The sequence below is a fragment of the Bombus terrestris genome, chromosome 3, assembly GCF_910591885.1.
Source record: "Bombus terrestris chromosome 3, iyBomTerr1.2, whole genome shotgun sequence".
NCBI classification, from domain to species: Eukaryota; Metazoa; Arthropoda; class Insecta; order Hymenoptera; family Apidae; genus Bombus; species Bombus terrestris.
Window position 1 is genome coordinate 1,847,500 of NC_063271.1, and position 22,091 is coordinate 1,869,590.

At 36.7% G+C, this 22,091-nt stretch overlaps 3 protein-coding genes and 1 long non-coding RNA gene across 13 annotated transcripts in view; 2 read left to right on the forward strand and 2 right to left on the reverse strand.

Moving 5' to 3' along the window:
* Nucleotides 1–4: 4 nt before the first annotated feature.
* LOC100643314 (folylpolyglutamate synthase, mitochondrial) lies at nt 5–4,808 on the forward strand. 2 transcript variants are annotated; one of them, XM_048414648.1, is made up of 3 exons: nt 5–479; nt 601–722; nt 806–4,808. In XM_048414648.1, the coding sequence occupies exons 1-3, from the start codon at nt 435–437 to the stop codon at nt 2,058–2,060; spliced, it is 1,422 nt and encodes a 473-aa protein (XP_048270605.1). In that variant the 5' UTR covers nt 5–434; the 3' UTR covers nt 2,061–4,808. The 2 variants fall into 2 exon arrangements, with proteins under 2 accessions (XP_048270605.1, XP_012176133.3); XM_012320743.3 differs by having other exon boundaries at nt 5–366.
* On the reverse strand, nt 2,134–8,831 carry LOC100643112 (neuropathy target esterase sws). Of its 5 annotated transcripts, none has more exons than XM_012320747.3 (15): nt 8,609–8,830; nt 8,030–8,431; nt 7,529–7,948; nt 7,141–7,463; nt 6,720–7,035; nt 6,347–6,640; nt 5,898–6,277; nt 5,645–5,813; nt 5,174–5,554; nt 4,833–5,108; nt 4,561–4,747; nt 3,971–4,087; nt 3,069–3,389; nt 2,709–3,004; nt 2,134–2,536 (listed from the first exon to the last, which is right to left on the reverse strand). In XM_012320747.3, the coding sequence occupies exons 1-15, from the start codon at nt 8,621–8,623 to the stop codon at nt 2,435–2,437; spliced, it is 3,999 nt and encodes a 1,332-aa protein (XP_012176137.1). In that variant the 5' UTR covers nt 8,624–8,830; the 3' UTR covers nt 2,134–2,434. The 5 variants fall into 5 exon arrangements, 4 of the variants coding, with proteins under 4 accessions (XP_012176137.1, XP_012176136.1, XP_012176135.1 ...); XM_012320746.3 differs by lacking the exon at nt 3,971–4,087 and adding an exon at nt 3,487–3,603 and having other exon boundaries at nt 6,720–7,074; XM_012320745.3 differs by having other exon boundaries at nt 6,720–7,074.
* Nucleotides 8,832–9,436: 605 nt separating this feature from the next.
* LOC100642873 (formin-binding protein 1-like) overlaps nt 9,437–22,091 on the forward strand; it is a 29,968-nt gene continuing 17,313 nt past the window's right edge. For all 5 annotated transcript variants that reach the window (XM_003394245.4, XM_048404708.1, XM_048404709.1 and 2 more), the window contains exon 1: nt 9,437–9,700. In XM_003394245.4, the coding sequence (XP_003394293.3) occupies nt 9,677–9,700 (24 nt within the window). In that variant the 5' untranslated portion in view covers nt 9,437–9,676. The remainder of the gene's footprint in view (nt 9,701–22,091) is intronic.
* LOC100642990 lies at nt 9,605–12,364 on the reverse strand. The gene is made up of 2 exons (XR_007223572.1): nt 10,489–12,364; nt 9,605–10,102 (listed from the first exon to the last, which is right to left on the reverse strand). It is a non-coding gene; the product is annotated as an uncharacterized LOC100642990 (long non-coding RNA).

The window sequence follows — 22,091 nt, forward strand, 5'->3', positions numbered from 1 at the left end:
ACGTAATAGAATTTTCTCTTGGAAAAGATAAAAGTAAAATATATTGCTATATGCAAAGAAAAAATTTGATTATAGCGGGAGAGGCAGTATACATGACCTCGTGACTCATACTCATACTACTGTAGACTGTAGACGTACAGACTGTAGATAAACGGAGGTGGGGGACAAATAATGGTACAGAATTCATCAATGAATGAAATTCATGTTAAACAGGGGGGAGTTTCCTGATATAAACTCTGTACGAAGTAAACATTATGGCAGATAATTATATAATAAATGATTTTGTACTTCTGCTTTATTTATTAAAGAAATAAAGTAATGTGGGATAAACTTATCAAACGTTATGTTTGTGTAGCAAGTTATGAGGTAACTTTCTGTACTTAATGCAACTACTTGAAGTTATAGTGAATTTTCTATTTGTCTAATATTCAATTATGGAACAAATTAATAATATTCTTCGCGATGATAAATTATATAAGGTATAATATAAATTATTTTTTGATTGATAAAATATTCAAAAATTAAGTGAGAACAAAGGAGTAAACTGTGTATAAATGTATGTTTATTAGGATTATTTATTTTAAAAATATCTATTTACAGGCTGCTATAGAAGCATTACATGGTTTACAAAGCAATAGTAATTATTTAAAATTAGTAACAAAAGATAATTCACAAGCAACAGCTGTTCGTAAATTGTGTGATACAAAAAAATATTTAATCCGGTAATGATCTCCTTTTTATGTTGCATTAAATAAAAAATATGTATCTTAAACATTAAAAAAATTTGGTAACATAACTTTTACAGGTCTGGTATTACACTTGAAAAATTAGATACTTTGTCAGTTATACATATAGCAGGTACAAAAGGAAAGGGTTCCACTTGCGCATATACAGAAGCTATTTTACGTGAACATGGTTTTAAAACAGGATTCTTTAGTTCTCCACATTTAGTTAATGCAAGAGAACGTATAAGAATAAGTGGGCAACCAATAAGCAAAATACAGTTTACTCAGAACTTTTGGAAAATATATAAGAAACTGGAACATACAAAAGAACATGAATCTGATATGCCTACATATTTTAAATTTTTGACAATTCTCATGTTTAATATATTTTTAGATGAACATGTTGATGTTGCTATAATTGAAGTTGGAATTGGAGGTTTATATGATTGTACAAATATTGTAAGAAATCCTGTATGTGTAGGCATAACTAGTTTAGGATTAGATCATACTTCTTTACTGGGAAATACTGTTGAAGACATAGCTTATCAAAAATCTGGGATTTTTAAATCAGGAACTGTTGCTTTTTCTGTTCCACAATTACCTCAAGCAATGCGTATATTGGAAAAACGAGCAATTGAAAGAAATTGTAAGTTACGTGTTATTCCATCTTTTGATGAATATAAGTGGGAAAATCTTTCACCTATTTTCCGAATAAAAAATAAAGTTCAACAACAAAATGCATCTATAGCTATTCAGATGGCTACTGAATGGCTACTGACTAGGAATAAGGTTGTATCTGTATCTATGGACAAGATCGCAATAGCATTGACCTCTTGTAAATGGCCAGGTCGAATGCAAATTTTAAGAAGTAGTATTGGCGATTTTTTTTTAGATGGTGCACATACCATTGAAAGTATTGAGTGCTGTATTTCATGGTTCAATGATGTAAGTAGTGGAAGTAAAGGAAAAAAAATTCTAATTTTTAATACATCTGGTACTCGAGATCCAATACAACTATTAATACCATTAAGATCTTTATATTTTTATAAAGCATATTTTGTACCAAATCTTGTAGGAATTAAAAGTTTAGACAATGAAATGAATAGCTCATCGACAGATGAGCAAAGAATAAAATGTGAAATAAATTCTAAAATATGGGGAATGAATTCAGTAGTTGCAAATAATGTTCTTGAAGTTTTAGAAGATATAAAAAAGAACTTTGAACAAAAAGATAATTGTGAAAGGTATCAAATACTTGTTACAGGATCCTTACATTTAATAGGTGCAGTTCTTGCTATTTTAGATCCGAATTTGACAATGAATACAGAATTTTAATATGTATTTTAAAAATTTGGGATTATATGGTATATTTACGAAATATATAATAATGTTTTTAAAAAAGAAAAAATTTAAAGAACATTCTTTTTATATAAACAATAGAATTATGTATTTAATAACTATATTAACAACTGTATCAATTCATAATAACACAGTAATGAGATATTGCATTGTTATTCTGATAATAATCATAAAATACTTATTGATACTTTTTTTAACAATTCTTTTGTACTTCAGTATAAATATATTTTTCATAAAACTATAAATAATTGTAAAGTTATTTGTACATATAACAAATTAGTGCTACATATGTTTATGGAGTGAACAACACAGAAAATACATGATGTTAAAATAAGAACTAGAGAAAATGCTTAAAATATTTTGGTATGATAATCTAATTCTGATTCTGCTTCCGTGTCAGACAAACTTAAGGAAACGCCAGTTCTTCGTCGCAGACGATTTTCGTCAGGACTCTGAAACATATAAAAACAAGTTTTAGATGAGACGAAATGTTATATTTGATTAAGGAGTGCCTATCTGACTTCTGCTAATATTTAGTACTTGGTATTATCTAAATTGTTGTTGACTAAATGATAAGATAAAATTTTAGAAGAGCTATTACTTGAAAAGATTAGAGATCGATACCTGATCTAGAATACCAGCAGTGGGTTCAGAGGCATATCCTACTTCTTGTGCATCTTCTTCTAGATCTGCCTCGTATTCCTCTAATTCATCGGTATCAGAATCAATTTCCAAATCTACATATATACTTCCTCTGGAGACTTTACACACCATTTGAGCTAAGTCTGTGAAGGTATAAGAAGATACTGTTTGCTGGTTTGCCGCTTGGTGTTTTGCTCGTAATGCACGGGCATTTTCTCTATCTGCATTAAAACGTGGTAAAACCCCAGCTTTCAATTGTACTTCAAAATAAGTTTTTCCTGTAAAAAGTATACTTCATATAATCTACTTATCTATAATACTTCTATAGAATGTAATATTTACCATGTTGATATCCGACATCTTTAATCTCATCAAAATTAGCGAATTGAAGAGTTTTATATTTATCTATTGGTGGCCTAATATATTCGCAATAATCTGAGTTTTTAACTTCCTCCAATTGCCGTACACAACTCACGTATGCTAATCTCGATTGTATGTCGGGCAAATTCGGAACTTTGACAGGCGTTGCGAAAGGATTCCATCGTTTCCACAATAACCACCAACCGGATAAAGAATCTCCATAATTTGTTAAATCCGTATCATCTTGTGATCCAACGTCAATGGCCAAAATATGATGTGCTCCTTGTCTCAACATTTCGTCAGCTTGAACAAAGAGATTATAAAGCCACATGCTGGAAATTGATTATGACGTATAAGTTATTACAGCTATGATATGATAAACAATACAGGTTTAAGATACCTGGCACGTTATTAACATAACACCCATCGACCAAAAGATGCCCGTCAAGAGGGTCGCAAATAGGAGGAAAGACCCCCGCAATGGTCATACTGGCTCGAATGTATCTCCATAGCAAACCTGAGTTGACTTAGCTATTCAGGATTTGACAAATGCATCTTTTATCAACGGGAGTGAGCTTTATATCATTTTCAAGATTATATTATGCTTTAAGTTACAATAAACCGTGTTCTGAGCTTATATCAATGAAAAAGACTAATATAATTTCATCTATTCATTGATACAAAGTTGCTTTTAATGTCCAGGTAATTTTATAAAATTAAAGAAAAAACTTATAAACGTTTTCATCTAAGAGCGTTTGTGCGTTCAACTTAAAGTATTTTATAGTATATATGTCAATAAATTTCATAGAGACACATAACGCAATTTTTTTGTATCATATAATGACAAAGTTAGACGCACTTTTTTAATGTAACGCTCAAATTACCTGGAAGGTTATTGACGTACCCGCCGTCGAGCAGGAGATGGCCGTCAACTGGGTCACACATGGGTGGCATATAACCAGACAAAGACATCGAAGCCCGAATGTACCGCCACAGCGATCCTAAACACGACGAATTAAGTTCTTAAATGTATGTTTGTATTTTTCTTTGAACTTCGTATATTCTTCTATAAAATACATGATTACTTCTAACGCAAGAATCGATAGCTTCAAAGCTGTTTGTTACCAGAATTCATAAAAAACATCTCAAACGAGAAATAAAGTTCGACATTTGTCAATAAACGATATATAACGGAGAGTACGTCATTACAGTGATTATCTAGAGAGCTCACTCCCGCTGTTCAAGCTTATTTCTACGCAATGCTCTACCGTAATGCTTATTTGAATTTAAAAAAATAGGTCTTTGAGTTAGAAATATATTTATAAGTTCTCTATAAATTTCACCAAAACAGCGAGAGAGTTTCCAGTTAGTTAAATCCAAACCATTTAAATTTATACTTTAAATATATATTAAAGAAAACTGGAAACTGTCAGTGTTTTAATAAATGTTATACTACTTTCGTTTGTGTACAGACCGTGTGTATGAGTGCGCATACAAGAATCAGTGATGTCTGTGGTTATTGTAAAATATGGTAACCATAAATCTTCTATGTACGTATCACCAAATGTTGTTTGAATTGTGCTATTGAAGTCCTTTCCAGAAAACATGGATGTTACTGGATATGTTAAATCCATTATTTGTCTCCACCATTGTGTCATTTTCTATCAAAAAAAGTATATGTTCATATAAACAAAAAATAATAAATTTTATGATATAATATGATATGATTAACTTTATGATATTTACCTTAGACCATTCACGAGCTTTCTGGGTCGTTGTTGTTATATTTTTTTCCATACACCATAAAGCACCCATAAACGCTCCAATACTAACTCCACCAACCATGTCTATAGGTATACCGGCTTCGATAACTGCTTTAAGCATCCCTACATGGGCTGCACCTCTAGCACCTCCACCTCCAAGTACAAGCCCAACGGAAGTTCCAGTTAACCAGCGAGCAAGCCTACTGAAATCACTATGTATGTTTGGCTCGGACATCAGAACTTTGGAATACAGCTCATTCTGAAAATTGAATTATTAACATGCTTTATACATAATGAAACACTCGGTACTTCTTTATAGCTTACAATTCTATACTGAGATCTTCTTGTAAACATTCGTTTAGGACATTGAATGTGATGATGACTAGAAACCCAAGATCTCATATTCAACCACTGCACTGTATTGGTAGGTCGTTGTCCACTTTGTTCTTTATGCAAAAGTACCAATTCTTTTTGCGTTCTCATTACTAAACGTTCGACTTCACGTTCAGTTCTGCCTATGGATGGAGGTTTATCTCCTAAACCTACAATGAGAATACAGTCGGCTTGTCGAACACATCGTTGGGTCCACAATGTGTACGTTGGATCGCATTGGTATAAAGAAATTCGGTGTTGATCCTCTTGCTGCGCAAGCCATGATGTTAGACGGTATTCATTTGCAGGTTCCATTATGGTGCTACCTAATGTCTATTAATTAAACAAAGATACAGGCATTTTGTATAATTTTATTACTTGTACTGGGATTAAAGTGATTTCTTTTTTATATTAACTGCTTACTTTTCGAACCACATCAGATGTAAGGCGTAAACATGGCCCAATTGCACATAACGAGTGATAAAGTTCATACGTAAATGCTGTTAATGGGACATCGTCGGATACCGGGACTATTGCAACAGTTGAGAAATTTACTTGAGCTGGTCTTGCATCAACTGTTGCAGCGGCCCGTCTATAAATATATTCATATGTATAAAGGAAATTACTACAAAAAAGAAATTGTATAAATAGTAAACAAAATATTGTAAATATTTACTGTGTATCACTACTGCCATTCTTTGTGTGCGCTTGTTGCCAGGTGCCAAGTATACGATGTCCAAGTAAATTTATAAGTCTTGTAACTACTATTGGATAACGAAGTTTTATAACATTAAATAGTCCCTCCGGAAGTTTTGCTAATTCAGAATCTCGTACTGCCATTACTGTTGTTGATCGTGGTGTTTGTGTAACCATTTCTACAATACCAACAAGATCGCCTTTTCCATATTCTGCAACGAGTTCTTTTTTCCCATTCATATATGTGATTACCGACCGAAGTCGACCACTTAACACAATAAATGTTGAATCTGATTCATCTCCTTGTCGATACACTGCTCTTCCACTTTCAAGAAATAGCCAATCAAGTGCAAAATCAACCTTTTGAAGAAGATAGGATAAATTGTCGGTATTAAGTAACAAGTGAAATAAATGGTACAATAGTTTTACCTGTCTTACGAAGGGACTAAGTCTTCGAACAACTGAATGAGCAACATGTAATACAACAGTTGGTTGTTCTCGCATAATAGCGAAAAATGTTGGTTTACTAAGAAGTGCTATGCGACTAGAATGCTTTGCTCTAATGGTATAAAAAGAAGGTTCTCCAGTCAATACAGCTAGACCACCAACAATCTCGCCTTGATGAGCGCTAAACATATGAACTTCTTGACCTATATCTCTACCTTCTGAAACGCGTTGACTGATTATTAACGAACCAGATACAACATAAACAAGCGCAACATCCTAGGGAAAAGGAATGTAAAATTGTATAAAAATATAGACATTTATGAATAATGTATAGCAATATTTAAGAAATGTTAACCTTATGAGATTCTTCCTTCATTAAGTATGTTCCAGCTGGTACTTCTCTGATTTGAACTTTGCCATCTTTGAGTATTGAATCATCTTCTAAGCCAAGTTCCCGAACAAATGCTTCCGTAGCCATTTGCACAAGCTGTGCTTCATCGAGTTGTTGTTGTATTGGTTCAGTAGTAGTAGACCTCTTTTTGCTTGGATGTGAATTTCCCGTGTGTATTACATCTGGTTGTGATACTTGTTGTGAAGTTATAGGCGAAGAATTTGCCCAATGAGAATCACATTCTGGTACCATATCTGCTGTATTCTGACCTGATTGTGGACTTAAATTTTGATTTTTCCAATCAAGATTAGTTTTTGGCCTATTATGGAACGAATATTAATAACAATGCATTTTTTATTTTCTACAATTTTTTCATTAAACTTACCGTCGACTTATAACTATAGGTACACTTTGATGACTACTTGTAGAAATGTCGCGATGAAACACTTCATTTTTATCATTTTCTGATGAGACAGTTGCAGTTGTATTGGATTGATTTTCTATATTTTGGGTAGAAAATGTTTCTTTAGTTCTTGATCTAACTGGAGATCCTGAAAATGGGCTTTGTTTCTTTTTGTGTGGTCCTTGATTAACTAATTCTGCAGATAATCCAAGATATTGATGTAAAGCAGTGAAAGTGACTCTTTGAAGACGGACCATAATGACCTGGATAACTCGAACAAATGCATCAGGATGATCTTGAAAAACCTACAAGGTTTAGAAATAATAATTTTTAGTTTACTTTAGTCTGTAATGTGTAACTTGAATTATACCTCTTGAAATGCACTCATTGGTAACTTGACTACAATAGAATCCTCCACAGTTCTGGCTGATACTGTTTTATAGGTACTTGTATGCCCAGTAAGTACATCTGTGAAGCTAAGAAGACTAGTTACTGATTCTCCAGTTTTCACTAGCTTTAGTGATATTTGAGAACCATCAGATCCTGTGATATAAACATTAACTAAGCCTTGCTGTACGATAAATAAATTTTCATCTGGATCTCCAATTTTAAATAAAGTGCTCCCAGCTGGTAAATTCATAATTTCTGTATGCTTGCATAATTTAAGAAATACTGGTTTTTCAAAATGACCGAATACTCTGATACTTTGTAACATATATAAAGCATCAGGTGGTACTTTCTCTCCAGGACCTAAATCTTCTTCTAAATATTCAGCAGGTGGTTCTAAAACCTATGAAAATATTTAAAAAATATATAATAACAAATACATAAGAAAATAGGAATTAAAATAAGAGATTTAAAATTCAAATACTTTTAGTTGTTGTGGCGCTGTCTCTTTTTTAAGTTGCAAAAGTCTTCGTGCAAATCTCATAACAGCCTTTCTTTTCTTTCCTTGTCCAGTTGCATGTACTTGTCCACTGATGGATTTCACTTTGCGCAACATTTTTCTTCCATAAAAGAGTACCTTGTCTCTTTTTCTGAATCTGGGCTTGCCTGTACCTACCCCAACAAATTCTTTCACTTCTGGGAGGAATTCTTTGTTTTTCCATTTTCGAAGAATAATTATAGATGCAATCAATAAAATCACAAGAATCGATATTATGATTATAAACAGAGTTCTTGATATTTGGTATTCCGCAATTAACTGGCCAATCCATCTTGAAAATAAATAAGAACCTAGACTTTCATTACATTTATTGAATAGTTCTACCACCTATAAAAAATAATAGTAATTAATTAATAACTCATTTCATTTCATTTAATTTCATTCAATAATATTAATGATATTCAAACTGATTATTGCGAAAACACCTTTATATGAATGAATCTTATACGTCAATAAATGGATAAAAAAATTACAAAATTATGAACAAAATATAACAAATACAACCTCCATAGTGGGCATTCATTTCTTCCATCAGAGTGTAGTAGAATGTTAAACAAAAACTGCGTCACAAATTCATAAGTGAAAGGCGACGGAAATGCAAGGTAGATGGATTAGAAACAATGTTCTTGCTCTGATACAAAAAATTTCTTATCTACATTGAATTAATGACCTTTGATACTTCGCTCGAGTCATCCAGCGCCATTTTAGTCAATTTACAAGCTTGCAACTTATAAAGCTTGCAATTTCGCTTTTACATATTTTATATATTATGTGACATTTTATATTATTTATGTAATTACTATTATTAAATATTATAAAAGTCGAAACCGTTTTCATACGTATTTTCTGTTTTATTTATATTTCATATAATTTCCATTCTTCTAAAATCAAAATATCGAAGTTAAAATTTAATAATTTTATATTTTTTACGTCGTATAAATTACAAATTAATTTCAGATATAAGGAAATAATATTTTAGTGCTAAATTATCAATTGATTGATTTATTTTTTATTTATTTTCCAGAATAGAGGAAATTAAGAAAGGAAAGATATAAAACGCTTAAGAAGTTGTTATTTTATTATTAAAGCAATATATAAACTATTTATCGTGTAAACCTATCTAAAAAAAAAAAACGAATAAATATATGCAGTAACAATTTTATTTCCTTAATTAATAAACCAATTTTTAACAAACGTTGTTCAACGTTATGGCATTGTTATTATTCGTTATATCAAAGAAGAATTTGAAATATACCCGCCAATATATGTTTGTCCAATGGCAAAATATTTCCCCACTTAACACTTATTTATATTGGAAAAGTTCGATAGAGTGCGCTACAGCAGAATTCTGGGCGGTTTTTGATGGACAGTTGGGTCCAGCCAGTCAGTGGTTACGGGCCGACATGTTGGAGGTATTTCAGTGATCGTGCGCGGTGGGTATAACGCGTGATTTTTCATGCGTTTTTTGTGCGTGTTCGATATATAAGAAGTGCTTTTTGGATTGCGACGCTACATGTGAAGTGTCGAGTGAGACCAAACCTGCTTGTGCCTGGTTTACCCAGCCCAGCAAACATGAGCTGGGGTACAGAACTCTGGGTAAGTCTACTTGAGACTGTTTCTTCCTCCACCTATCTATCTTTATCGTTTTTTTGTTCTTTTATGATATACTCATATAAGACAACACCGAATAGTATACACGTCGAAGTGCATCGGATGCTGACCCGTTGTTTTCGCCAACGCGTAACAAGGATACCCCCCAAAACCAGTTCACGGTGGCAAACCACTCACGGGAGTTTTGCCTTTGCGGTTGCTAGCCGCGGGCGACGTTCTTCTCTCCTTTGGTATATCCCCTCCTTTCTCTGCGTACCCAACCCCGGGTCTACTCATCGCTGTGCTTCTTCGCTTCCTTTCTCATGAAATCTTCGATGACTACCGGTGCGGCGGTGTATGACAGTAACTTGTCATCTTACTACGATCTACGATACGAATTCCGTTACCCTAAAACAATACGTTTAGAGATTATTTTAAAGTATGTTAGTCTTCGTATAGTACTTTACTTCTCTTAGTATTATACATTCATCATATATTATTTATTCCTGAAATAATATTCGTCATACGCTTTTGTAAAATATACAGTTTATTGAATTTTATATTAAATATCTAGTTACAGTCCGAACTTTGAACTTTCAGCTACCTATAAACCTGGTACACTTTTATCTGTGTATGTGCGCGCGCGCGCGCGCTTTTGTGTGTGAACTTGTAGTGATTCTAGCAAGTATACCCGTTATTCACCGAAAATTAGTTATTTAAGATTTATAGAGCAACTAATAATTGCTTCAGGATTTTATTTCGAAAATGGTCGTTCTTTATCAGTGTGATCTTACGTGCTTACTATTTTCTCCCGTACGTTTTCACAAAAGAATTCACGCGCATCTAAGCTTGTATGCATAGGACTGAGAATCATGCCACTCAGGTTCGTCATCTTCCTTACTTTCTGTTCTCTATAAATAATTCATTCACGCATTCCAAGCCGTCGTTTTTGTTCCCCGCGATCTCTCTTGCTCGTACAGGTTCGGAGATCGATGAATTTCTTGCTGCTCGGTCTTTGCCACTGAAAAAAATTAAAATACATATTTGATAAGTGTACAATTTATATACTGTGTTGCCTCGTTACTCGCGTTAGTGTTATGTTGCAGTGGAGCTGCCAATATCAAACACATCTTTCACTTTATGAATATTCTTAAGTTATAAATCGATATGCAAGATTCATGGAAATGTCAATGTACATGCGCAAAGTAACGGTTATTTTGGATGTACAATAGTGTGATCGAGGTACAGAAGAAGGAATACAGAAGACTATGAGTATTCAATGATAACCTTGCTTTCGAGGGTATAGTGTAAGGCACGGTGTACAATCTGTAAGATTATCGCAACTATTGTTTCGATGCGCGATATATCGAGATTAGGTTAATCTGTGAACGTTTCGATATGAAAGCATAGTTGATTCTATATGTCATTATGTATTACGATTCATTGACGTTCTGCTCATATTCCCTCATGAATCATGATACAGGACGCGTTCGTGTTTAACCGCTAACGGCTGCTCGCGAGCATATGTACACGTACGACACGGGCGTGCCTCGCCATGCTCTTGACAGAGAAAGGGAGAATACAGAGAGAGTTTTGCTTTGAAAATTTCCAGCTGAAATATCATTTCTGTCTATACAAATGTCTGTTTCATCTTTTTCGACAAGTTACGAGATCTTGGTCATTTCATACGATATATTACTAACCAATAATATTAGTGAATTGACAAGGTACAAATTGTAGGTTATAATAATACTATTCCTAATAATATTAATAATACTAGTTCAATTGTGCAAGAGGTCTTTTGCAGTGAATGAAATCGAGTAATCGTGGACGACATTCGAAATATCGATAAGTCGCACTCGGCCTGTAGATTTTTCAAATTTGGTTGACGCAGACGGGATACGCAAGATGATAGCCATGTTTCTTCTGTGTTGTTGATTTAACGATAAAACTTTATTGTTTGAGAAATTTGTCGATCGATGAAGTTTCTCGCGTTTATACCTGCGCTATCAAATATTTGCTCCAGTTAAAGGCGAGTCCATGCTTTTAAAATCGATTTGAAGATGACTAATTGAGGTAATTATTTTCCACGTTGCGTACGTATGCGTCTGTACAACGACCATAACACGATCGTTCCTTTGATCGTGTTCGCGTCAAAGTGCAGTAAATGCAAGTCCTTATCGGTCTTGTATGGAAAAACAATTAACCACGTAACGACGATTTATTGTAAGAGAAACATGACCGTGATGTTCGTATATCGTATTCGTACCGATGCATGAAACGATTTTCTAGACAATGAATTTTCAAGAAGTATTCTAGAAAACGAAATAACGCTCTTAATTTTTTTAAACCAATTCTGATCTCTTAGATAATTTAGGTAGCGTAATATGATTTTGCGTTAAATTAGATATAATGAAATACGTGCTTGTTTTCATTGCTTTTATATATTTGTCAACAAATACCGCAATTCTGTGAGTTTTTATTTTGTGTCGATAAGCTGTTCGCTGTACTGATCTTGTTTTTAATCGCTTCCAGATCTCGTGATTTGAAAAATGGTCTTGGTCTTTCCTCTCGAGATCAAGTTAATTTTAAGGTATAAACATTAAATTACAAACGTTGAAACGACGTGTTCCGCTTAGAAAAAGATGTTAATCGAGTTATTCTATGCGATTATTGTACAACAATTTCTGAAAGAATATCAAAGTATTTTCGATACACCTTCGAGTTAACTTATGATAGTAGCAGAGCAGTGGAATTCACGAACAAACCAAGGAGAACAGGAGATTTGTCTCGAATTCTTCCTGATCACCTACGCGACTTCTTTGCATTGGGATCGTGGAAAATGGAAGTAAGACGATGTAGGCGGGAAAAGCACGAAGGTTACGAGCACTCGAGTTACTTTCTCCAGCACGACGAAATCAGGAATCGTTTTCTTGTACGTGTACTACAGGGGATACCGCTCCTCCGCACTCTGAATTACAATCTCGCGGCCGAATGACGTAAGAAAATTGCGGCTGAATTCTCATTTCACCTCGATTTTCTTCGTTAATTTCACGAGCTGTCTAAATTTTCGAAGAACAAGCGGCAGTTTTAGCTTTTTCAATCTCATTTTGTTCGACTTCGTAGTGATATAAGAGTTTTCTTGTCGATCATTGAGTAATAAGTAACAAAAGAATGAAATCTCGGGTGATTCCACGAGCCATCGGTTTCGAAGAACGAAAGCGACTTTATCCGTGTTCTCGATTTACTTATGAGCACAACTGACTCTTTCCTCGAGCCTATTGTGGGTCTGTTTCACGAAGAAACGTGTCGTGTCGTCGTTTCCTTCTCTCCGATTGTCATCCAATGACGTCGGTTTTGCAAGGTGTACCGCTCGATGAGCTGTTTCCGTTGAGTAATAGGCGAATAAAAGCAGCTCTTTTTTTTTATTCGTTTCTGCAGAAGCAACAAAAAGAAATAAAACAATCGTTGACGAGGTAGTAGAACGCTAAAGTTAGATGACTAATCGAAGGTCGGATAATATCATATTCTAGATTGACCAGCTTTTTCTTTACATTTCCATTATTTTATTTGGTTACTTTAGTTTTTCCAACTAGTGATATTCATTTCTGAAATTTTCTATTCGAAAGGCACATCTCACGACTTCAACGTTGTTCAAGTTCCCAGTTGGCAAGTCTCAGGTATCAACGAGTTTACCTCTCTCTCCATTTCTTCCGTTGGAAATCGTACAGGCAATTGGAAACGTAAATACCAGGCTCAACTTTGTATGCTAACCGATGATTTCATGGTACGACATTCTTCGCTCGTGTCTCAGACAGAGAGTAAGGTCAGGTGCGTTTCTCTGTTCGGAGTTGGAGTATCTAAAAAGGTACCAACTATCTCGGAGAGGATGGGCAGACGCTGAAGGGTGGTTAGGTTACGTGTCTCGAGAATCGATATCGAGCAGCGAAAAAGAACGGTCTTGCTGGGAAGGCGTTTTCAAAGGAGAACCCTGTAGGCAATGAAGGCAAAATTTTCGAGCGTTCAAGTGGTGCAAAAACTTCACAGACAATTTGTCAGCCAGCCGGTAAATTGAGCGTAAACCACTTAACAACGTGGAACGAAAAACTTGACCGATTAAATTTTACAGGTATTCTTCTTCGAATCTGTTGAAAATCCACGATCATTTTAATTTCGAGTTAAATTTTCGTGTCAAAATTGGCGCTTAAACCACTTCTTAGAAAACATTTCTCGGTATCGGAGATGTTTGAGTTATTACGTGTGTTAAAATAACAAATCCAATTGCCATGATGTAGACTTTTCGTTTGTTTTGCGATTACCAGAAATATACAGATGTTTGTCGTGTAAAGTTCGTACTGACTTTCATTCAAACAGAATTACGCTTATCGCATTACTTTTATTATAATTATTATAATTATTATTATATGACGTATACACGTTATACACATTAGAAATTGCCAGTTCTAGTGCCAACTATTTAAAAGATACACGCTTTCCCACCCAATCGAATCTATTTTTCTAAAAGAAGAAAGATTCGTCGCAAGAACTTGCTCTGACGTACAAGCTACGTTGAAAGTTCTCAATGGATTACTCGTAAATACGAACGAGATACACACAGTGTAAAGTAAAATTTATCGAAACGAATAAATCAATTGAAATCGGCTGATACGAAATTATATGACGAAATAACACGACGGTGTATAATCATTTCTCCATAATGTAATTGATAGACGAAATCATCTTTTCTTGGTACGTAACTTGCTGTTCCACTGGATATCGTTCTTATCTGGCTTGCCCTTATCGTTTACCTGCCGCGTTATTTTTTTCCTACGAACTACGCTCCGTTATCTCTTCCCAACAGCGAGATTCCCGATATTTTTGTTACAATCTTTTTCTCTCAGCGCGTTCCAATGAACCTCGAGCTCCCTCTAACCGAGGAATCGAGACGATTATAAGTTCACCACGACTCGGTTTGCTCGTTTAAGAGGAGCATTCTCGAGAATAGAAACAGGGGCAACGATTTACACGCGGTATGATTGTTCTTCTTCGCGGTACTTATCGATGTGTATCTACACGGAGCATCATAGATATGCGTCGTTGAATTGTACTAGTGTTATCGAGATGCATAACAGCAGAGAATAATACGTGTATATGGAAGTTGAATGTCGTTAGGAGACCCGAAACGATAACGTCGGCTACGATGTGTTTTCTTATATTTAACGTTCGATACATGCTTAATAACAAGTTGATAAAAGTATGGTAAGATTAAACGAAGTAAAGTTCCATTAGTATATCGAGTTTTTCAGATAACCGTCTGATTTATCGCAACGATCGTTTCGTGAGTCATTAAAACGGAATTTGATCGTAAAATGTTTTAAAATTATGTATGTATTATCAATTCTTATCGCGAATTTGTCGAGCGTTTCAATTCAGATAATTAAAATTTAGGTAGGAATACTTGGAGAACGTTTGGAAAATTATTGGCGGCCAGCGGATAAGGAGAGTCCTTCGTTAAAGTGCAAAGTCACTCGGCGAGACTACATGGTTGCTTTATGGTGTACAATGGAATCCATGAATTCGAAATTTCAAGCAGCGTCTGGGGCTTGCGGTTCCCACGTCCCATGGACACAACCGGTAGCTAGCCTCGAGCATGGACGAAGGAAGATGTTTGCATGATTACACGCTTTGTGTCTCGCCCCGTCTTCAGGAATTCTCATAATACTCAGGACTCGAGAAATCGTTCTCTATGAGTATTTTTCTGACCGCGATTATGCGCTGTTTACTTTAATTACATTCTATTATGCTGATAGAACTTATTAACTCAATTATCCAATAGACGCGCGTCTTAGGTGAAAGTTCGAGTCGTTTGCAAGAACCTTCTTCCACGCACGGGTATAATACTTTGTTCTTAACTTTTCTCTATGCCATAATTAGGGATGCCCTTCAGTTGCTTCATCCTTCTCTACTTTCTAACTCGTTTATATTCTTTAAACATTTTGCTACTGTTTTATTACATTCTCACGTCGCTTCTTTCCACTCGCTACAGCCATTGGTTCTTCGCCTCTGTCATATTTCCACTTGCTTTGCAGATATGTATATTCCAAGTATTCGAAGAATTCTTGAAATACCACCGCTCGAGATATTTCCTTTTTCTCTGCTAACAGAAGCGTTTCATGTGACATCTCCTCTAATGCGGTCTCTCTATCAATTTAATTACGTTACGATTGTAAATTCCATCGAAGAGGTATTCGAATTTCGCCGTTTACTTTCACTCGTCGAATCTTACGATCCGATTACATTTTGTAAGAAATTCCTCCTCGTTCTGAAGATCCTAAATATACTAAGACTTGTTCGTTTTTTTACGAAAGGAGAAGACCTCTTGTTCGTTCCGGTGCATGGCGTTCCTTGCGATCGCGCATCGCTCGTTATTCGATTCACCGGTTCTCTTCCATAGAATTTCGAATTAATATCGCGAGGAGGTTCAGGTTCGGGAGAGCCAGGCTTGAACGGGTCTCGCGAAGCTCACGAGAGGACCTGGTCGACGCAAAGGTGGGGAACGGTTCGCGGTGGCGAAGAAAAATCACCGGGATTCTGGCGGGACTGCTCGCTCTCAAGGAGGCGCTCCTTCTTCTTTCCTTAAGCAGCGTGTCCCTTTTGCAGCCGGTTTTCGCCGTGACGCTGCTATATGCCGAGAGTGCATTTCTTCTTTGCGGCAGAACACGCGTGCCGAGGTCGCTCAGCGAGACGCCGACCGGGGAACTTGCACTTGAATTTTTTCATTCTCGCCCCGAAAGTTCATCGTTTCTAGCTCTGTGAATACTTTCTTTTCTATTCTTCTTCTTTATCTTCTCTTTCCTATTTTCTATCAATCTTCTTGTGGATCTTCTTGCGTTTTTCTAACATCGACCTTTTCCTCATTAAATGGGCAACCAGTCGTACGAATTAATTATTTCCTTGCCAATCATTTAATAATTAATTTCAATTATTAAACACGGATTGTTTATTTAACAGAGTGTTGCAGCAACGAGTAGTCAGTGTTTACTGAAATTGCTATTAAAGGAACAGGCAAGGGGTTGATCACGATGCAATGGAATTAAAGCGAAAAATTCAATGGTTGCGAGAAAATAAAACGAAAGGCGATAATCAAAGAGGGAAGACGTAAGAAAGGAAAAAAGAAAGTCGATCGCCTGTTCAGTCGATTCCTCGCCAAATATCTCTTGGCCGAGCCACGTATTTTTGCCCGCATGTATGAATGTTTCTTCGAGAGCCGGCACGTATACTCCGCGTGTGCGTGGACCGTGAGGCAAAGAAAGTGCTCACGAACTTGCCCCACCCACGCATTGCGCCAAATCTCTATAAATATACCGTAGAGGCGAGAGAGCACGTTTACGCGCACACGAGTCGTGCAACATAGAATAGGAGAGAGAGAAGCTTTAAGTTGTTCGTGGGTGTGAGCTTCTAAAAACGATACTTGTTTCGTTTTTACGATGTTTTCACGTTGACGAATTAAATGTCCATTCGATAGACTCTCGTATGGTGGGGCTACCTTATACGATTCATCGAGCGAAGGCGAGTATGTTTCTTTATCTACTACTTCATCGAAAGACAAATTTTTACGCGTCATTTTTTCTAGACATTAGCCTTTAGAATTAATGGCATTTCTTGAAGGTTCGTGTCGTTGTAAAATACTTTGTCTTGTTTAATATGTATTTAACGAACAAACGAGAATCTAATTGCTCGCCTAATCTATTTTGTGGCAGCAAGATTTAAAAAGATCTTCGTGGAGGAATCTGTTGGATGAATTGTCGTAATTCCTAGACTTTTTTTCGATCTTTCGAAATTGCTTCCTGTTATTCGATCATTGACCCGTTTCTTTCTATCTGGCAATTGTCTGGATTTTGTTCCTCGCGGTAGTCGGTGTATCGGAAGCGAAACGCGGCGAGTCTGCTTCGTTACAGGTCTGCTCCACTTTGAGAATCGATAAGCTACTGGTCTCTAAATGAAATTCTACGACAAAGAAGGGCAAGGTTTTTCACATTAGCCAGTCGGAAGTGGACCGGAATTGTCGTTCTCCAGGTATACTCGAGACGCAGCGTATCGTAGAGAGAATCTCTCTATATACACGTTAAAGCTGACGTCGTACGGTCTCCTCCTCCATGGTTCGATCGATAAACGCAAAACCGAGTTGCGCCTTTTTGCGCCGCTAAGAAACACAGACGGACTATTGTACTTTCGAGTTGTTACTTTTATAGATGCAGACGAGCAATGCAACTTGATAGTAACGCTTCGTGATTCGCCAGATTTGAAAAGCTTGGTAGAAAAGTTTATACGAATTTGCACTGCATAACTGAACTGCAAACTACACGTAAGATCAGCATCCATTTAGACGATCTTGTTATAAAGTTTCGAGATTTTATGAGTTCTCGTTATAATATATTTTAATCCGCGATGACTGTGATGTATTATATATACTGCGCGTTTCCTAGAACAGATAGTGGTAGAATTATATTAGTAAAGGTTTTCAAGATTCACAAGCGTCTGTCTATCAATCTAATCTGTTGTCCGAAAGAAATCCGTAAAAGAATCGCAGCTATTTCTCCACACAGAAGCTCGTAATTGGGATATCGATTTTTAATTGCAAGCACGACGCGATTCATATCGTGCAGCTGCGATTTATTAATTGTTCGTTCCCCGAGGCGTATGCATTTTCTTAAAACAGCGTCGCAACGACGTAGTGTAGATTCTTAGAATTTTCAGACACGTAAGAATATACATTGTTACCCGTCAGAGTTTCGTAACAGACTAATCGGGATACTTAGCTCGTCAGTTGAGAAACCGGCATTCGTCGGATAACCGTTGAAACGAACTTGGTAGGAAGATCATATGCGATAATCTTAATTAGAATTATAAGGTAACACGCGAAAACTACAAGCCTCGTAGCCTTCGAACATGTTCACCTTCGGCCATGAAATTGCGGTATTCGAAGACATTGAACAGATGTATAGGTTCAACCTTCGCTTCGAGCTTCGATCGAGTTCGAAGACACGCAAGACACGATTCGTTCGATCTTCGCGAGGCGTGAACTTTGACATTTAACGTTTCAAGGATCTCAAACGACTTAGGCGGCGAAGATTCACGAAAATCGATGGTGAAGCGTGCCGAGATCGGATGTCACCTGGCATACTGTAGTCGTTCATGGTTGTGGCCCGTTACACGGCCAGGATTTGACCGTTCGATTCCTTTCCCGTACGCCACGCAGTTTTGTAGCCCGTGTTTTGCCTCGTTATGCATGCTCGTAACGCATTCTTGCGCAAGCAGAAGCAAACGTCCGATTTTCGATCGTATAACAGTGTCGTATAACGAGCGAAAATGTATGTGCGTTTTGTATGCTCGATTCTTGTCGTCGGCTCGCCAAATCTTCGTTAGGACATCCCTAATATGTGCAGCGCGAGTAGCATCAGTTAGGCTCGTGGAATTAGCTTCTAACTTTAGTGCACAATTATATCGTGCTGTATCCCATCTTGTATACGGCGTGTAACGTGTTGGCTGGCAAATATGATGGAGCCAGCTACGATCGTCGAGAAGCCGGTTAGTTATTAAGTTCTTGCTTAATACCGTACGTGCGGTGAATTTGTCGCTTTTTTCTCGTCGATCGTGGTATAGCATAGTTTGAAAGTGAGGTAGGCTACAAGGTAAAACTGGAATGATAAATCTACGACGAAGTAAATCTTTAGCAGAACGAAAGTGTGTGGCGAGTTGATATTTATTTGAGCGACGTGAGTGAATTAAAGTTACGAGAGAAATCAAAGACGCGTATTCTGTTACATATGCAACTTTATGAAAGACAGAGTAGACTGCCCAAATGATAAAAAAGCCCACGCTTACGAGACTTCTATCTAATTCTAGTCGAATTCTGTTGCTTCAACGGTGTTCCACTTGCTTCCGTTTCTTTGGTATATGACAAAATGTGTCTTGATACGTGTAATTTTGTGAATCCTACGATTGCGGAGATAGTTGGAGATACGTTTCTTTTTTATCTTTGTACTATTGATCGCAAAAGTCAAATTGCAGGTAGAGCGAGTAATAATTACTCGATGTTTAATAACAGAGATATATATTTTAAATAATGAGTAGCTTGTGGCTGTATAGAGAGTGTTAAATTCTTTGCTTTTTGTTATATCATGGGCTAGAGTCGATAAAAATCAAAATTTAGGAAATGAGTTTGTACAAATGGAACTTAATTTTGTGAAAATGTCGAAATTTATAGGAAACGAAAAATTATCGTACCGATAAATTTTTCAATTAATAGATTTTTCGGCCTAAATGCTTAATAACATAAAAAAAGAATATGACACATATTTATTATCTTTAAATATATCACAAGCAAAGTAACTAATGTTTTCTTTGTCTGTGCATTCGACGCGTGAGCAGCCCTCACGTTCGTCGTTTTTGGAACATTGAAAATCTCTACGGTCTGTACCTGACTCATTTTATTTTCAAGGAATAGCTTTAATGTCGCATCCATATTCCCTCTATCCAATTTCCTCTCTTCTGCTTTGGAATTTCAGACATTTTTCTGCGAGCAAGGATAGAAGAAGGTTCAAACGAACATTTTCTAATTTACTATCAGTTGCCAACAGATTGAACTTGCAGATGAAAAAGGTTTGGTTTGTACTGGTCGATGGCTGATCGATGGACGATAGTAGGGTGGTCGGCTGTGAACGACAAACACGTGGAAACGTTTCAGGCTATGACATATATAATATACAAAGAAAGTTGTAAAACTGGCGCTGGTAATTACACTTAATAGGCTAGATATGGTATACACAGTAGAAAAAGAACATTTACTTAGCCGAGGAATGAAATATCAATTAATTTTTAACACTTGGAATATGAAATATGGAAAAATTCGTTTATACAAATAAAAATGCACGTGAGAAAAGTCAGAAGTAATTTTGATCGGTACTGTATGCCGGCTGGTACTGCACGATTTTCCCCTACTACTATTTTTATTTTTTCTCAAATTCTTAGGGCTACCTTTGCTCAGAGACTCTCTTCGGAGTCTCTGGTGGTCTTCACTTCAGTGGTGGTGAAGCAATTACGAATCATACGGGCTATCTGAAGACTCGCAGGTGCTCGAGTCTACTATGTGGTAAATATCATGTTGCTGCATTCAGTCCCTGGGACAGAACAAAACGGATAACATCGGTTGAATCAATGTTGTACACGAATTGCATTGACTCGAGATAACAAGACCACGACCCCGTTGCCGGCGATGAAGCCGTGTTCAAGAGGAGAGAAGAGTTTCCAAGGGTCCTTGTTAAGACTTTCGAGAACAGGGATTTCGTCCTCTCGAACAGGAAAATACTTAACGAGCAGTATGCCGCAAACATTTCGTTTACGCTCCATTCGACGAAAGCAAACGCTCTGTACTTCTTTAATTTTATTTAAATATCGTCAGGAGACCTCCGAGTTCTATAAGTATCAAAGCTGCCAGTAATTATGTACTTTGACGATTCTCGATGGATTTGTATTTAAATTTCGGCGGAGCATAATTATTTCACCCTCGTTGTCGATTCTTCCTTTTCATTAATACGCTTTTGATCAGACACGCTATCACCGAGTACAAAATCCTGAAAACGTATTACTCATGCAATCAAAGTATAAATACTCGTTATCGAGAAAATACGTGCATAAATACGATACAAAAGCGCCAGTTATTTTATTTTCGTTCTCCTTATCTCTGATGTGTGCCTTTTCTAAATGCACAGCGGGATGTTCACGATTCATCGAAAGATCGCGCGTCAACTCGAAACGTATGGACGTGAAAAGCGTGCTCGTTTTTCCATTAAAATGGCCATGACGATACGAGAACGTGTCCACTCCACGACAATACCGGTCATAGTTGAATAGAGAGGAAGAGAGAAAGAGAGAGAGGTAAACAAAGTAGAGAGTGGAAAAAAACAATGAGCCTGAATGACAGAGTGCGCGAGCGACTGCTCGTATTATCTGGAGAGGGAGAAAAAACAGTGCGAAGGTCTGTCGAGTCATTGACCGCGTCCAACGATAGTAACGAAATGTTCCGGTGATTCCGTGCTAATTAATTCGCGTTGCATAGTTACGATTGTACACGCTTCAAGTAGCCGCTGGCACTCGAGCTTGTGTCTAGCTTGAAAAGACGTAGACGAGACACGTGGAACGTGTCGCGTCGCGGCGTCGGTAGCATTGTCGCCGAAGGAAGAGAACTCTTAACCTGCTCCGGGGTTGGGTATGACCCCTTGGCTCGTCCACGCAGCCAGCCTTTTTCTTCAAAGAACAATTGAGCGCGCTTCTCTTCCGCTTCTTCGAATCCCTTTCCGTTTTAAGCGTTTTCCATCGCGAACCTTGTAACCCACGG